Source organism: Aythya fuligula, chromosome 13 (assembly GCF_009819795.1).
Source record: "Aythya fuligula isolate bAytFul2 chromosome 13, bAytFul2.pri, whole genome shotgun sequence".
NCBI lineage: Eukaryota > Metazoa > Chordata > Aves > Anseriformes > Anatidae > Aythya > Aythya fuligula.
In genome coordinates this window covers 941,710-958,469 of record NC_045571.1, presented here as the reverse complement: position 1 = coordinate 958,469, position 16,760 = coordinate 941,710, and the positions used below count along the sequence as shown (strand labels likewise).

Sequence of the window (16,760 nt, the reverse complement as noted above, 5' to 3'; positions counted from 1 at the left end):
TTATCTTCTAACTGGTGCATAATATGCTAGTGCTTCAGAGCCTATTAGAGTCATTATTTCTCCCTCTCTCCCTAATGGATTTGGGATTGTGCTGTGCCCCTGCCTACCTGGCTTTCCACCCTGAGGGACTGGCCTCACTGGCCACAGCTCACCCTCATGCTGAGGGCCTCAGGGTCTCAGGGTCTCCGCACTCTTTTGGCTGGGTTGGGATGACCGTAGGCAGTTGGCTCTTTGCATCCAGCAGGGACCCATGGGTGTCACCACAGCCGTACCTTGTTCATCTCATTACAAAGCACTGCCTGAAGAAAAGACACCCAAAGGGTCTTAGGTACCCAAAGTGCTTTTAATGGAAGGTATTTCAAAATCCTTTTGATGAGTTGTTGTTGATTTTTTTTTTTTTTTTTTCCCCCCCAAGGAATTTGGGGTTGATCTGTTTATTTGTTCTCTTGCTATTTTTTCAGATAAATGTTTACTTTCTGCTTTGGCACTAATCTTTTGAATATATATATTTTTATATCAGATTTAGTTTTATCAGATAAACAAGTTATATTTAAAGTTCTTTTTAAAAGAAACACAAAGCATCTTGCCAGGACATCGCATGCTTTTCTGTCTGCTCTTGCTGATTCATACTTCATGAAACCAAGAAGAGAGAAAAAGTGAAAGTGGGAACCATCTTAGGCCCATTCTTAGTATGACTTTTCGTGTCTTAAAAATGTTTTTATATCATATATTTGTGTATGTATGAGGTCCAGAAAGGGCTTGGATTTGAGCCTGACTCAGAAAGAACAACTTTTTGAGAAAACTGCTGAAAAGGAATTTTAAGTGCTGAATTCCTGCAAAGAAGTAAGAGAACAGTATCGCTTCCTAGCACAACATTAATTAAGAGAAAGATACTACTAAGTGTCTGGGTAGGGTATCCAAATGCAATGAGAAGTGAAGCCTTCCCAAAGGAGGCACCAGAAAAACATGTTTCATTGGCTCTTTGATGTTCTCAACTCAACTATTGCTCCCATGTGTCCTGAAGTAACAGAGAGTTTAATTTAAGCTGTGAGTTTCATACAATGTTGAAAAAAAATCCTAAAAATAATATCTCAAGTATCTAAGCTGTGCTTGAAGGCTGTCATCCTGTTTGACTTCTCCAGGCACTGAGCCTGAAGTCTTCTCTTTATCAACAGCACAAGCAATTTCAGTGTCAAATTCTCTGTCCCCTACTAATGAACATCAGTGCCAGGCAGGAGTAACCAGCTGTAGCAGAACAACCATCATATCCAAAGGATCTTTGGCCTTTCTGCCGAAACTCCTAACAGTCCCAAGAACTGATGCCATTTCCAGGAAAAAAAAAAAAAAGAACTGACTTGAGAACAGCAAGTCATTTCATCTGAGGCACTGGCGAACTGTTGGATAGCAGTTGTTTTGTCAGGGACATCCTTGAAACCATTGTTGAGGAAAATACAAAGTTGTACAATAAAATATCAGTCCTTTGAGGCCTCCTTTTTTTTTGCTCTGAGTTTTAGTTAACAGTAATTAACTACATTGGCAATGGTATGATATGAGATGCTTCAGTTTCCCACAAAAAAAAGAAAAAGACCTAATGGAAGATCTGCTAAATGTCACCTATCTCAATATTTCATCCTGTCATATTACATAAAATTCAAGGATACCTTCTGAAATTTCAGGTTTTCAGTGAAGTGTACTGGTTGGTCAGCTGTTTACTAATGACCAAACACCTACCATACGAGTTGTTTTAAAGAAATCTTTCAAAAGCCTCTTAACACAGGTATCTGTTACAGAATGTTAGAACGTTATAGAATGTGTTATACAAAAGAAACCACAATAAACTGAAGAGCAGTTTCTATTTCTAAATATCTAGAAACATGTTATTCTACAGAAGTTTAAATACAGCTAAGTTTACATAAGAATTATTAATTAGTTGTAAAGTTCACACCTTTTGAATAAATGCATACTGGAGGTCAGAAACCTATTAGACTGTGGTATTAAACTTAGGCTCAGTGCTGAATTTGGATTAAATGATGTTATATTGATTTGATGAGCTGCTCATATATGCTGAAGCTTTAATTGAATGTATTAGAAAATATTAATTTTAACAGATATGCCCTTAAAGGAGCAATGTTGCTATTTGTAACTGCTTTCTAGTACAGTCCTTCGTTGGTTTTCAAGAGAAAGAAAGTTATTTTTGAGCCTTTAATCTGAGACTTTATGCGAGTAAATATCTAAGAAGAGGTTCTTCTCATTTTCAAAATGGATGAATGCCCTTTGAAAGCCAAAAGGGAATTGGTGTAATGTATTGATTGCCATTTAAATACCTTTATAAGCTAATTAGTGCAAAACATAAAATGTTTCTGAGCAGAAACGAGCAACAAATATAAAAACATAGGAAGGCTCATTTGTTTCTTAGATATACTGGGCGGACAAATACCCTGATGCAGAGAGTCACCAACCACTGAGGAGAGTGAATAGACCCTGCTGTGAAAATGTTACAAAAAATATGCTCTAATGTTTTAACTGTAAGAGCAATGTCACACTGACAAGTGTTCATAATGCATGCTCGAAACAGCAATGTTGTATCTAGCTTTAATCTACATTGCTGGGTTAGCATCTATCTGGAAGGCACTGTGACATTTAGGGAAACAGGCAACACTACAAAATAGGTCACTAGCTGGAATCTGACCAGTTGTGAAGCGGCTAGAAGTCGTTACCATCTGTTCATGTGAAATGAGGGGCTGGTATCGGTCCAGTTCCATGTAGATAGGTATCCACACTGTAAAAGAAACATTCCAAAGTGATCCTAGTTGGAAATGCAGCTGGCAGAAAGGAGCCATGGACTGAAGGATCTAAAGAAGCTATTTCTAAAACTGTGTAGATGAGATGGTGGGTACATGAAGCTCTTTTATGTGATATCCTTCTGTGATGCATTAGGAGATTTTCCCTCACTGTGGTCAGTCTAGCACCTTTCACTGGCCAACAAAAGGCATGAAGATCAATATCTGATCAGTATCTTTGTTTAAGAAATGTCTTAGCATTACACCTCTATCAAGAGATAAACCCAGAAAAGCTTCTCGATGGGATCTTAGTATCACAGAATGGTTTGGGTTGGAAGCCACTAGACCAGATTGCTCAAAGCCCCATCTAACCTGGCCTTGAACACCTCCAGGGATGGGGCATCCACAGCTTCTCTGGGCAACCTGTTCCAGTGCCTCACCACCTTCACCATTCTAGTGAAAAATTTATTGTATTTGATCTAAACCTATCCTCTTTTAATTTAAAACTGTTCCCCCTTGTCCTGTCACTACACTCCCTGACACAGAATCCCTCCCCAGCTTTCCTTGAGACCCCCTTTAACTCCTGGAAGGCTGCTTTAAGGCTTCCCCAGAGCCTTCTCTTCTCCAGGCTCTTGGGACAGCCTTTGCCCTGTGCCTCCTGTATGAAGCCAAGGCCCAGCTGCAAAGCCAAGTTACTGTTTTTGGTGCCTCTACGCACGTGCTCACCTCCTGCTCACATCCAGATATCTTCTCCCATCACCTGGGAAGATTTAGCAACCTCTCACATGTCACAGCCACGGTGTGCACACATATGTACGGGAAATTAGAATAAGCACTGCACTAAATTGCTCGTGTAGCTATCCCCTCAGTTATAATCGTCCTTTCTCGCTGAGTAGTTATGATCCTGACCCACTCAGCCAGCTGTTCTCAAATTGGTTAAATGCTGGTGGGGAATGGCAGGATGAGGATATTCCCCTTGCAAGGGGAATAAGCATTACAGTAAACCCAACAGAACCCAAGGCTTTTTCTGGCTCAGACCACTATCACTCCCAGTGGTGCTCCAGAAGCGGTGCAAAAAGAGCTCAGAGGAAGAAAAACAGCCCAAAGCACAGACTGAGCATCCTCTGTGCAGCAGGCACTCAGAAACCAAGTGTCCTCCAAGAGTTATTTCAAGTTACAGCCATCATTACCACCTTATTAGGTAGCTAATAAAGACTATACAATGAAGTATTTATGTGAGTGTATGTATTTAATATATGGCAAAATTTTTGCCCTTCTTAAATCAACTGAAGAAGATTAATTACAACAGTTTTGTGGCTGCATCACTCCGCTCAAATTAATTACTCTGCAAAAGTTAATACAACTGAAATGATATTGGGTGCCTTGAGACTGTCAAGAAGAAACAATCACAGTTTGAATATAATTTTAAAAGTAATGAAAAAAAAAAGTAAGCACAACTTGGGGCCCATTCTCCTCCCCATTTTGGCCCACCTGGACCTCACTGAATGGGCATTATGCCCGGATCTGCTGCACCAGGGCTCTGCTCTCTTCTCTCCCCACCTCATCCTTCTCTTTCCTGATGGAGCTGGCAGCTCCTGACAGATCATCCTCATGTAGAGCCCCACTTTCTCCAAGCACCATGATAGTCACAGCTCATTCCAAGACTATTATCAGCACAACAAAGCATTCACACATTCACTAGACTTTGTATCCTTTCACAAGAAACATTCATTCCTTTGATCTCCACATGAGAAGGGATTTCCATGTTATGTCAAACTATTACGGAAATGAAGAAACACCCTCAGACAATCGCTCTTCCTGTATTAATGTAACGAGATACTCCTAGGAAGATCTTTTTCCCCTAAGCACACAATGGTGCCTGTAAACAACACCAATATTTCTAAGCAAATTTTACCACCTTTTCTGACAGGTCCACTCAACTCATTTTCCTGTACAGATAATACTGCCGGAGGATGACAATTAATCCGAATACAAAATTTTATACACTTATGTCACCCTTAGCAAGGTCACTGTTTATCTTACAGGTTTTTAATACAAAAGAGAAGCTGTTGTAATGCATCTGCCACCACGGATAAACAAGAACTAGCAAGTACAAATTTTTATAGGAAGACATTACATATAGGTAAGGCTGAGTACAAAAAAATTCATAAAATATCTTTGTATTCACTGCTGGCTTTTTTTAATTTTTTTATGTCAGATTTATACACACCTGCCTATGTGTGTGTAGTCTTGTATCTCTGATGATGTTATTTATTTTAAGAGTCTCAGCTTTTCCAGTCTTTGCTCGCTACTTCCTTTTTTATGTGTAGCCTAAACATTCAACATCTTAAGCAAATTCAGAGAGCCATCAATATTTAACCAGCCTACAGCAGCAAGGGTATTACTGCTCCCTCTTCCCTCACAATTGCATTTGACCAGGATATGTGATAGGCACTAATTAGTCCTGGCTAATAATTAGACTGACCACTTTTCTATACAAATAAATGCTGGCTTGAATGGCATTTGATTGGCACTGTTGAGAGAGAGCTGGGAGCTTCCTGAAAGGGCTGAGCATTTCAGTTCACCATTGGAAAGACCAGAAATAAAAGGTCTGAAGGCATTTTTAGATACAAAAAAGTAGTCTGAGGGCTTATTTAGAAGTTCTAATAACCTCCTATGAAGTTTTTAATGACCTCCTATGCAGCTTGTGGTTTGGCAAGTGGAGAAAGAAAGGATGATCTTAAATAAATGTACATCCCTCCATCCTCAAATACTGCAAACCCAGCATTTCTATCAGCAAAGTGAACACACGATAGCATGCTGAGGTACAATTATTTCACTCCTGGCTGTTTGATACAGCCACAGCCAGACACTCATGAGCAATGAAGACACAGCAACAGCAGCAATCAGTGCGCCACACAGAAATGGCAACATATGCTTCCCACCCCCTTCTCATTCTGGCAAGTAAACACCGATGCTGGATGACATTAATGGCTGCCAGCTGGGCAAACAGAACAAGCAGGTCAAGAGAGTCATTTCTCCAAGAGTTTTCTTTGTTAAATATTGTGCTAATGACTGCATTATTGCTCATCAGAGCAAGGCTTGGAAACTGGTGTTAGAGACCTTTCCCACAATAGCAGAGGTCAGGTTTTTCATCTTAGGATGTTTCAGGTTGAGCAAAACTACCAATTCTTGATAAAATGCCTTTTAAAAAGCATCTTTAAAATCTGAACACAGGCTTGCCCTGATTGCACAAAGCAGATTTCATCAGAACAGCTTTACTGGTAGGTAGAAACAAATGACTGAAAACTATGACCCTGTGTGTCAGGCACATACAGTTTAGAAAAGCTCTAATGGAGATTTAACAGAACTGTTTTAAAGCATGCAACTTACTCTAAAGAATTCTTTGGTTGAGCCTGAATCCAAAGTGCCATAGGCTATCTCCGTTTGTTTAGCCAGATCCTCTGCGCTCTCTATGGGAGACACCATCCTTTCCACCGTAAGGAAGGCAGCAAGATTAGCAGTGTAGGAAGAGATAATGATGAGAGTGAAGAACCACCAGACTCCTCCGACAATTCGCCCTGAGAGAGATCTATGGAAAAACACATATCATCAAATTTTGTCGAAGATATTCCTTGATTTATCTTTGTTGTTGAAGAGAAATTCACATGCACAACCCTGTTGTCCTCATCCTTCAGACATCTGTGGAGAGGCTCCTGATAGCCTTCCTCAGGAGAGCAAGCTCAGCATGTACCTATTCTTAATTAGTTAAACCCTCTTAAGTCTTTCAGTGGAAACAAGGACAAAGAAATAATGGTTCTTCTGAGCCCACTCCATCTAGAGGCTCAGGCAGCAAGTTCTTCTGACTTCTACAGACTCTTTGCTAGGGGTGTCTTTTGCCAGAAGACTTCTGTTTTCTCTGTTTGGCCAGCCTTCCCCCTTGACTGATTTGCCTGCTGTGGCATATCAGCATCACTGGCTCTTTGGGGTCTGACCAGCCATAAGGAAAAAAATACCTTTTAAAATGTAAGATGTGGTGAACAGCAAAAAGGCATGAGCAAACATCCAATTTAATATAATAAAAATGATCCAGTATGATCCAGCATCATGGCCTAGCAGGGATTACACACTGAATCTGCATATTGAAGCGGGGAAAGAAACTGATTTGCTTTATATTAATTGAAATTTGCATGCCTAAAGCCCACTGTTCCAGATCAAGCATATTCCAGATTTTTAACCACCAGAACAATGTCGTAGTAAGTAGTAAAAATAATATATATATGTGTTTTTTCAAAGAAGAAAACCGTAAGGACTAAAACCCTCCTACGTATTAATGCACAATTACAAAACACCTATGGGTTAGGAGATCTAGACTGTGTGTCTATAAAAGCTCTTTGCTGCTTTAAAGCAATTGAACATCAGGCTCAAAATGTTTTTTGGGGGCTGAAGGACACCAGCACCACTCTGCTCAGCTGGGTGGGGAATTTGCTTGCCATGCACAGTGCACATTCTTCAAACACAGCGTGTTGATCAGGAATCATTTCAGGAGCTGAGACAGAACTATTTCTTATGTTTTCCCTTATTTCTTTACACATATAAATGGAGGAAGATTCAATTCCAAATGTATGAAATCCACGGAACCTGGGTGTTGCACTCCTCAATTTGTGTGAAGGGAAGAAATAGAAAACAAGAAAACTCTTACCTGTTTGTTTGTTTCCTTCAAGCCCCTCAGTGCCATCCCCAGACAGTGGGTACAAGTTGTCCTACCAACAGATGGAGATGGGAAAAAAGCAAAAGTCTGGTGCTGGGTCCCCACCCTGCCCACACAAGGGGGGTTGGCCAGTAATCTGCCTAGACTTGGCCAGAGCCTGAGATCGCCTGGGCCATGAAAAGATCTCATTAAATTAATATGAAAAGAAAGAAAGAAGGAAAGAAATAAAAAGAAAGAGAGAAAGAAAGAAAGAAAGAAGAAAGAAAGAAAGAAAAGAAAGAAAGAAAGAAAGAAAGAAAGAAAGAAGAAAGAAAGAAGAAAGAAAAGAAAGAAGAAAGAAAGAAAGAAAGAAAGAAAGAAAGAAAGAAAGAAAGAAGAAGAAAGAAAGAAAGAAAGAAAGAAAGAAGGAAGGAGGAAGGAAGGAAGGAAGGAAGGAAGGAAGGAAGGAAGGAAGAAAGAAAGAAAGAAAGAAAGAAAGAAAGAAAGAAAGAAAGAAAGAAAGAAAGAAAGAAAGAAAGAAAGAAAAATCCATCCAACATTAAAGAGCACACCAAAGAAAATTATTGCCAACACCACCAAAACAGAGCGCAGTCCGGAATAGGCCAGAGGAATGTGGATAAACAAGCTAAGCGGTGAAACACAACTGCTCTCCGCTCTCCTCTCCCCAGGACACAGAACCTCTGCTCCCACTGGAGGGGCAGGCTCTGGCTGGCTCCTATGGGTTACCAGCCCCAGGGACTGCTGCACTAGCTCCGTACCGATAGGCCAGGTGGTTCAGATGTTTACATGGCTTAAGAAAGCTTAAGGAGCAAAGCATCACCTCTGTCCATCAGGAAGCAATGACTTCCAAGGTATGAACTCTTAGAGAACTCGCCATCGCTCTGGCCTGTGTGTGCTTCCTCAGGCACATGTCTGATGGATCACCAACATGCAGAGGAAGCATTTCTGCCCTTCCCAAGGGCCTCCCAAGAGGTTAAAAGGCTTCCAAGTTTTGAGCTGGGGCTGTGCTGCAGCAGTGTTCAACAGAGGGCTACCGAATGGTTGCAAAAGTAAATTCCAGAAATATAACACCAGAATAATGGAACAAGTCAAGAAATCTACCTCGCCCTACATTCTTTGTAGGTGTCAAGTGAGCATCTTCTGGGATTTTACAGAATCACAGAATCACAGAATTTCTAGGTTGGAAGAGACCTTAATATCTTTGAGTCCAACCTCTGATGTAACACTAACAAGTCCTCCACTAAACCATATCACTAAGCTCTACATCTAAACGTCTTTTAAAGACCTCCAGGGATGGTGACTCAACCACTTCCTGGGCAGCCCGTTCCAATGCCTAACAACCCTTTCGGTAAAGAAGTTCTTCCTAACATCCAACCTAAAACTCCCCTGGCGCAACTTTAGCCCATTCCCCCTCGTCCTGTCACCAGGCACATGGGAGAACAGACCAACCCCCACTTGCTGCCTGTAGAGAGTAATACGGTTGCCCCTGAGCCTCCTCTTCCCCAGGCTGAACAAACCCAGCTCCCTCAGCCGCTCCTCATAAGATTTGTTCTCCAGACCCCTCACCAGCTTGGTTGCCCTTCTCTGGACTCGCTCAAGCACTTCCATGTCCTTCTTGTAGCGAGGGGCCCAAAACTGAACACAGTACTTGAGGTGCGGCCTCACCAGAGCCGAGTACAGGGGGACGATCACTTCCCTAGACCTGCTGGCCACACTGCTTCTGATACAAGCCAGGATGCTGTTGGCCTTGGCCACCTGAGCACACTTCTGGCTCATATTCGGCCGACTATCAACCATCACTCCCAGGTCCTTCTCTGCCAGGCAGATTTCCAACCACTCATCTCCCAGCCTGTAGCTCTGCTTGGGGTTGTTGCGCCCCAGGTGCAGGACCCAGCACTTGGCCTTGTTGAACTTCATGCAGTTGACCTCAGCCCATCGGTCCAGCCTATCCAGATCCTCCTGCAGAGCCTTCCCTCGAGCAGATTTACACACGCACCTAACTTGGTGTCATCTGCAAACTTACTGAGGGTGCACTCAATCCCCTCATCCAGATCATCGATAAAGATATTAAAGAGGACTGGCCCCAGTACTGAGCCCTGGGGGATGCCACTAGTGACTGGCCTCCAACTGGATTTGACTCCATTCACCACAACTCTTTGGGACCAGCCAGTTTCTAACCCAACGAAGCATACACCAGTCCAAGCCATGAGCAACCAGTTTCTTGAGGAGAATGCTGTGGGAGACGGTGTCAAAAGCCTTGCTGAAGTCAAGGTAGACCACATCCACAGCCTTTCCCTCATCCACCAAGCGTGTCACTTTGTCATAGAAGGAGATCAGGTTCGTCAAGCAGGACCTGCCTTTCATAAACCCATGCTGACTGGGCCTGATGGTTAAGGCCCTTGTTGGCCAACTCCCTTACTAGTTAGGGTCTTGCTTTAGCTGCTTTGTGAAACTTGATAACCTACACACCAAATCAAACTCTCACATCAGCTAAAACTTAATTTTAGCCATCTACAAAGCAGTGCCAACTGAACTCATTGAATAAGGCTCCCTTTGGAGCCATCGCGGAGACAGAAAGGAGACAGACACCCTCGAACAAGATTTACCTCACTTGCTATAGTGTGGGATAGATCTGAAGGTGCCCATCTGTCTCCAACAAGTATGGAGAGAAGTGAGATGCCTGACTGGAGCACACTGTACTGCTTTTACATGGCGATGTCAGGTGAAATTCATTCCTCTTTCATTCATTCTTTCAAACATACTTTCCATCTTTGAGATGAAGATAGGCCTGGATTTGGATTCCTCCTCCCTGCAGTGAGGTTGACAGCTTCAGAGCCAGACTAAGGAGATTAAACATTCACTTGCACACACTACAACTAGCTTTATCTTGCTGCTCTGGGGTCCCATGGCCCTCTTGCTTTACAGCACCTCTTGAAATAGGAAGATGAAGAAAAGACTTGACAGGGTCTTTGGACAAATTTCATGGAACTATCGGAAACAAAATGGTGTGTGCTCATTCTCCCTACAGTTTTCCTTAGGAAATGTCTTACTTGCATCAGAAGCTGCCCCTTCTGCTTGCAGGACAGATGCATTGCTGAGGTGAAGATGTGCAGGAGGAGAAGCATTTTCCAAACCAGTGAAACCTCAGTCCCACATTGCTGCAATAACAAAACGTCTGTGTTGAGCTGCCTGTTCATACAGTGTATTATGCACAGAGAACAGTAAAAATATCTTGCTCCTGAGATCTTGCAACCTGCATAACCCAAGCAGACAGATACAGGACAAAAAATGGAGAACAGCTGAGAGCAGGGGGAGGTGGGCACGATTGGATTCGTTGAAGAGGAATGCACTTCCCCAGGCAAAGGTCCTACGTGCAAGAGAGGGGTCTTGCTAGAGGAGGACCAGAGCAGTTATCAGAAGAGTTGAGGTCACTTGAAAGAGAAATGGATGTCACTACTGAGTTGTTTTTCCCAGAGCCTTCCAATGAGCATGAAAAGGAAGATTAAACAGCTGCTACCATGAAGTGCTCTGGGCTAACATAGCTGTAATTGATGTCAAGCACAGGATGGAGCAAAAGAAAAACAAAACAAACCACAAAGCTGATGACAAAGGACAGAGAGACAGACAAAATCAAAGAACAAGAACACAGTTGAGCATGGCCTGGCAGCCTCCTTTTCCAAAAGCACCCCAGATCCTCCCAGTCCATCTGCTGATGCGAAGACTCCTTATACCCACTGCAGGGGCTGGTGTAGAGTGATGAGGGAGAAAAAGGGTTAGTATATAAACACCAGGCTGGTAATAAGAGAATATTTGTTTGTTTTGTACTGCGAACCACAGAAATGTTTCTCCATTACTCAGATAACAATTACAGAAAAATCAATCACAGCTTTTAATACCAATACCACTTTTTCTGATGAAGATGTACCTGTCCAAGTGTGCAGTGTTGTAATTTGAAAACAAACAACTAATGCTTTATCCTAATGTGTTGTTTTCCAAACTGTTTCAATAAATCGATACATTGCACGACATCATTTTAAAGTGAATTAGAGTGTTAACAAACAAGAGAGTAATGAAGCCTTGGTATAGCAGAATTATTACACAATTATCAAAACAAGGTCAGATGGTGTTTTCAAAAGGAAGTAAACAGGAAGAGTGCATACCTTGAGAGGAAATTTAAAAGGAAGCATGGAGTCAAATGAGAGCAAATTAGGAACAAGAGAAAAAGAAAATAAATACTCAATTTCACATTCAGTTGCTACATTCAAACAAAATCCCATTTTTTAACAAAATAGCTTAAAGTTTCTACTCATGGCCATAAAACATATTTGATTTTCTATAACAAACAGAAATAATACACTTTTCACACTACTTAATTTTTAATAGGGCTCTTATGATCGATACAAGATAGCTGGTATATTGATGAAAAGCCCTGAACAACCTAGTGCAAAATCTGCTTGCCTAGACCCCCCCTTTCCACTCTGAGCTCATGCTATAGGGTACCCGCCAAGCAAGGAGCTCAGTCCTTTGCTCACAAGCCCAGCAAAACCTCTGCCTTTCCTGCTGGCCTCATTTGGCCAGGAGGCACTCACCTCGGCTGTTGAGACAGAACACAATAAATAAAAGCATCTAAAGCTCTGCCTTCAGATGCTCCATTCTCTCATCATAGGAACCAGCAGTGGGAGTTTCAGGAACATCAAGTTACCCAGCTCTCACTGCTGTTTTGAAACTCCCACTAAGTCATTCCTGTGGCCTTTAATAGGAGTCTCTTGAGGCCTGCTGCAAAAATATGGGTCTAGAAATATAGTCTCTTAAATGACCAAGATCTTGTGATAACTTTTAATGACCCCCCTGTCTTTTTCCACCAGCTATTAATTAATCTAGCCTCCTTGTTCCACATGAATAAAGAGCAAAATTAAAACATGCGGTCTCATACAGATTTCAAAGATACTTTTGCTCGGAATGGTGTTACAAATGTGACTGTTTCCTCCTGATTCCATTAGCCATACACATCTTTAATTAATCAAATTTAATAATCCACTTTTGATCCATCAAAAGTGAATTTTCAATACTTTAGCTCACTATGCAGAAAAATACAGCAGCCTTTGATAGCAGAACAAAACAAAACTACTGGAACAAGTGTCGGTTCCATCACAGGATGAACTAACCACCGTCCTCTGGCTGCTTTCTGATTCAGCTGAGATGACTCCTATTAAATACAGATTGGAGAGTATAGGGATATATCCTCTGGAATATCCACACAGCATACTCACCAAGGATAGATCTAACTAGTCATTAGATGTCACAGCTGTTCCACACAAAGGCAGCTGAAAGAGCCTTTATCAGCAAGTACAAAAGTGATCTCTCCAGACTGCTTGTTGGCATCTCTCTACAAGTGCTGCGTGCTCTCATATAAGACATTTATTCAGACAAAACTCACAATGGAAGAATGAAGCCCCTTTTAATGGCAATAGAATAGTATGAAACATTCATATAGTCGATGTATTATGAATAGCATAACCATACAAAGATACGGATTCAGGATGGAATACTTGGGAATAGTCCCTTCTATGGAAAAGAAATTTGGCATTAAATCAACTTAAACCAACACATCATTCAAAGGAATGGTGTTTCTGGAATTTAAACCAACGTATTAAATCTCTCTCTCTTTCCCTCTCTCTCTCTCTCTCTCTGTGTCTTTCCTGTAGCAATGCACATAACTGCCTGGAATCTGTTATCATGAAAGATAACAAAACAGCCAGATAGTATCTTCTAACGAGGGCCATGAATTAATATTGACCTAACAGCTTCTGATGGACAGATAAAATAAATAGGTTTACTGCTCTCTCTGTTTTTTGTAGGTATTTCCAAGGCACTTATCATAGTAATATTGAAAAAAAATAGAGTATGTTCCACTCGTTATATAATGTTATATATGGCTGAGCATGTCAGAGTCACACGAGAGCTTAACAAAAATCCTATGCACTGCTATTTGCTGTCAATAAACAGACCTAGCAGAAACTGTATAATGCCTACAGCTTTCCATGTGATGTCCCAGTGCTTATTTCCCGGTCCTTTATATTAGGCACACACATGGTCAACAGCAATTTAAATGTTATAACTACCCATTACTTTTAACAGCAAGCAAAGTTTCATTACAGAATTTGGGAATAAAGCAGAGATTGAGCATATAAACAGGAGAAGGAGGCTGGCAGCTGTAGCAGGACAGTGAGACAGCACACTGAAACACTGAGAACTGTGATGTGGGGTCATAACCAGGCAAAAATATCACATGTATGTTTTATATGGGAGGTATATGCAGCTGTCAGCTACATATGGTATCTACCTGCTGCTATCAAGACTTCTAAAACATATGAATTATGTGCATCAAATAATGACAGGCATCTATCTGCCAGCATCTCTGAAAATCCTGGACCTCACTGCAGTCATTAGCAGATTTGAATGTGCAATGACTGTGAGCTTAAAGGATCGTTATTAGATTACGACAGGCAAGATCATGATCCTTTCCATGAAACTTCCTTCCATAAGGTTTTGTCACTTTTTTCACTCTTAGACCAGGAAAACCCGTTAACTATTGAATAATATAAGTCTTGCAAAAGGCACACAAATATGGAAATTACTAAGGTGTATTTTGAATATAAGTGCTTAGTCAGAAAATATCTGTCTCTCTTGACTTAATTAGCAACCTTGTTAAAGGGAAAAACTGCATCCTGTTTGTACTAAACAGGCATTTTAATAATTAAAATAGCTGTAAACTGGATTTTAAAATATTTTCATACAAAATATAATTACTGTTCTATCACTAAGAAACTAGATAATTTTACCGCTTACCACAGGCACATCACTGAAGTATTTTAACAGTGTATAGGTGGGAACGTAATATATGTATTACTAAAAAATATTTGAGGTATGCATTGTTCAAATAGAGAGAACTTCACTATTCTCTGGTGGTTTTCAAAATGCTTCTTTGAAAAAGAAATGCAATTCTACAATGGTTAATAGCAGTGCTCGCTGTTAAAATAGAACTAATACCAAGCACATTTTACTAAGCCTTATTCAGAAAGACTGCCTTCTTGAATGAAAAAAAAATCTTTATGGAAACCAGCAATGCTTATTAGACCATATTGACTATGAACACAGGGAAAATGCATTAGGCCAGATATAAATAACAATACACACACAGGATACACACCATAACTACTAGAGGAGCACACATGGAGACTTAAACATATAAAACATGGTAGTAAGCAAATTACTAATAGATGAAAAGATAGTTCAAGAACAAAATTAGAGAAATGAAGGACAAAAAAAGCAGGCAAAAATAGCAGAAGCCATGGCAGGAGTGAAGGTGTTTTAAAGTGCTGTTGCATGTGGCTTTTAAAAAATAAATAATTCAGATTTTGCAAAGCATAATATGTTATATGCACCAAGGAGATGACCGTAAAATGAGATATGCAGCAAAAACACGGTAGCCCTCCAAGCATTGCTGAAAACAGAAAACCCCATGCATTTTACAGCCTCAACATGGTGTATATAAGTTTGGCAGAAATGCATAAGTGGCATTATAAGGCAATGACACTCACTTTTGAGGTGAATGTTAGCAAACATTGGATTGATGATGAAGCTTAGCATTGAATGGGATGTCAAAACAAAAATTTGCAATTGAAAAGAAAATTGAAAACGTAACATATATGCACCATGGCATCAAAAATGACCATAAAATGCAAAAAGGTAATGGAATGGTATGGAACAAACCTTGGAGAAATATCGCATCCTTGCTGCATAAAGGCACCCAGGGAAAACCAAAGGCTATTAAATATTCCAAACTCATTTGGAGGGTCAGGAGGATTCTGAGGGTCACGTGGCTCTTCAGTGCTGTCTTCCAAGTGCCATTCATAAGGGCTGAATCTGCTGACTAGGAAAAGAACTACGCTGACGCCAATGTAAGCAAAGACTATACACATCCAAATTTCGTAAGCCAAAGGATCCAGGAAAGAGAATACACCCGGTTTAGATTTCTGAGGCTTCTTGATCATGATGGAGATTCCCAGGCTCATAAAGGGCTTGGAAAAGTCTATGACTTCTTCTCGCACCAATGTTATAGTGAGGGGGGCAACAGCTATATCTGCTCTCTGAAAGGGGAAAACAAAGCCAAATTAGTTACTGAACAGTTGCAACACGACCACAATCTAGAGTCTGAGGTTAATGAATCAGATGATGAATTACAAGAATGAGTAGGAAACATTATTTGCAGCCCATTTTGCAGTCATTGAAGTTGTTTTAGGACTACATGGACAGAAAATTTTTAACAAGAAAAAATGTCTGTGCAAGGCCTTCAAGACAGAGGGAGATATATACCAACATGTATTTATGTTTCTGTTAAGTCAATGGATAAATAAATGTTACTTTCACTGGACCATTAAACTACAACTAAAGCTATATTTTCTGGGATAACATATAAAGTCAATATAACTTGCATATAGAATGTCATTTCAAGTCCAGATCAGTAATGAACTGTATTTAACATACAAATGTACTTAAATAATAGGAAAAAAAAAAAAAACAAAAAAAAAACAAAAAAACACAAACAAAACACAATGAAACAACAAATGATTGTGTTTGGTGTTTCAAGTTCAGGTGGATTACTGATGGCTTTTAAATCTCCTTTTTAGTCATTAAAAAGTTGTTTGACATTGTCAATTTTTAATTCCAGGAAGGGGAGTCATTAGGGGAGAAGGGGAATAATTCTAGGGCTAGTTTGTGAGCATGCCCTTTTCCCTTTTACATGGGTTTATCCTTGTATGCCTGATAGACACAGTGTGATGGCATGTGCTTGCTTCTTGACTCCTGCATCATTTTGTAGTAATACCCTGTATCCATCCATCTGTCTTGAGGACATGGGGCAAATTATGGGTTTGTTATATCTGGATGTTCTCTTTTTCATTCTTAAAGCAAGTTCTTACTCCCTTACTGATTAGTCCAGGGTCCTTAAAAGGAACCTGAGAGAAGTGATTAGTCATTGAATTTCAGCTGGATTTGGGCACTACCCCTTATATATTACTCTGGAACTCCACTGCAATAAGGGATAGATGATGGAAGAATAGTGGGCTGATAGGACCAGGCAGTTCATCCTTTCTGAGGTCACTGAAGAGCAGTAATACAGATCTGTGAGTCCATGAGAAGTAAATAGCCTGGATTATCTGAGCAAAATGCGAAATAGTAGTTTTGAGTATAATCTATGCCATTTTATT

The 16,760-nt window shown here is 40.6% G+C and overlaps 1 protein-coding gene across 8 annotated transcripts in view; it reads right to left on the bottom strand.

The window, feature by feature from the left end:
• Window positions 1-16,760, bottom strand: part of GRIA3 (glutamate ionotropic receptor AMPA type subunit 3) — a 158,449-nt gene that overhangs the window by 25,797 nt on the left and 115,892 nt on the right. For 7 of the 8 annotated variants that reach the window (XM_032196007.1, XM_032196006.1, XM_032196005.1 and 4 more), the window contains exons 11-12: window positions 15,265-15,641; window positions 6,174-6,372 (exon numbers count right to left, since the gene is read on the bottom strand). In XM_032196007.1, coding sequence (XP_032051898.1) covers window positions 6,174-6,372; window positions 15,265-15,641 — 576 coding nt within the window. Of the gene's footprint in view, window positions 1-387; window positions 2,780-6,173; window positions 6,373-15,264; window positions 15,642-16,760 lie in introns of those variants that run through there. The other variant, XM_032196008.1, reaches the window with a different exon arrangement.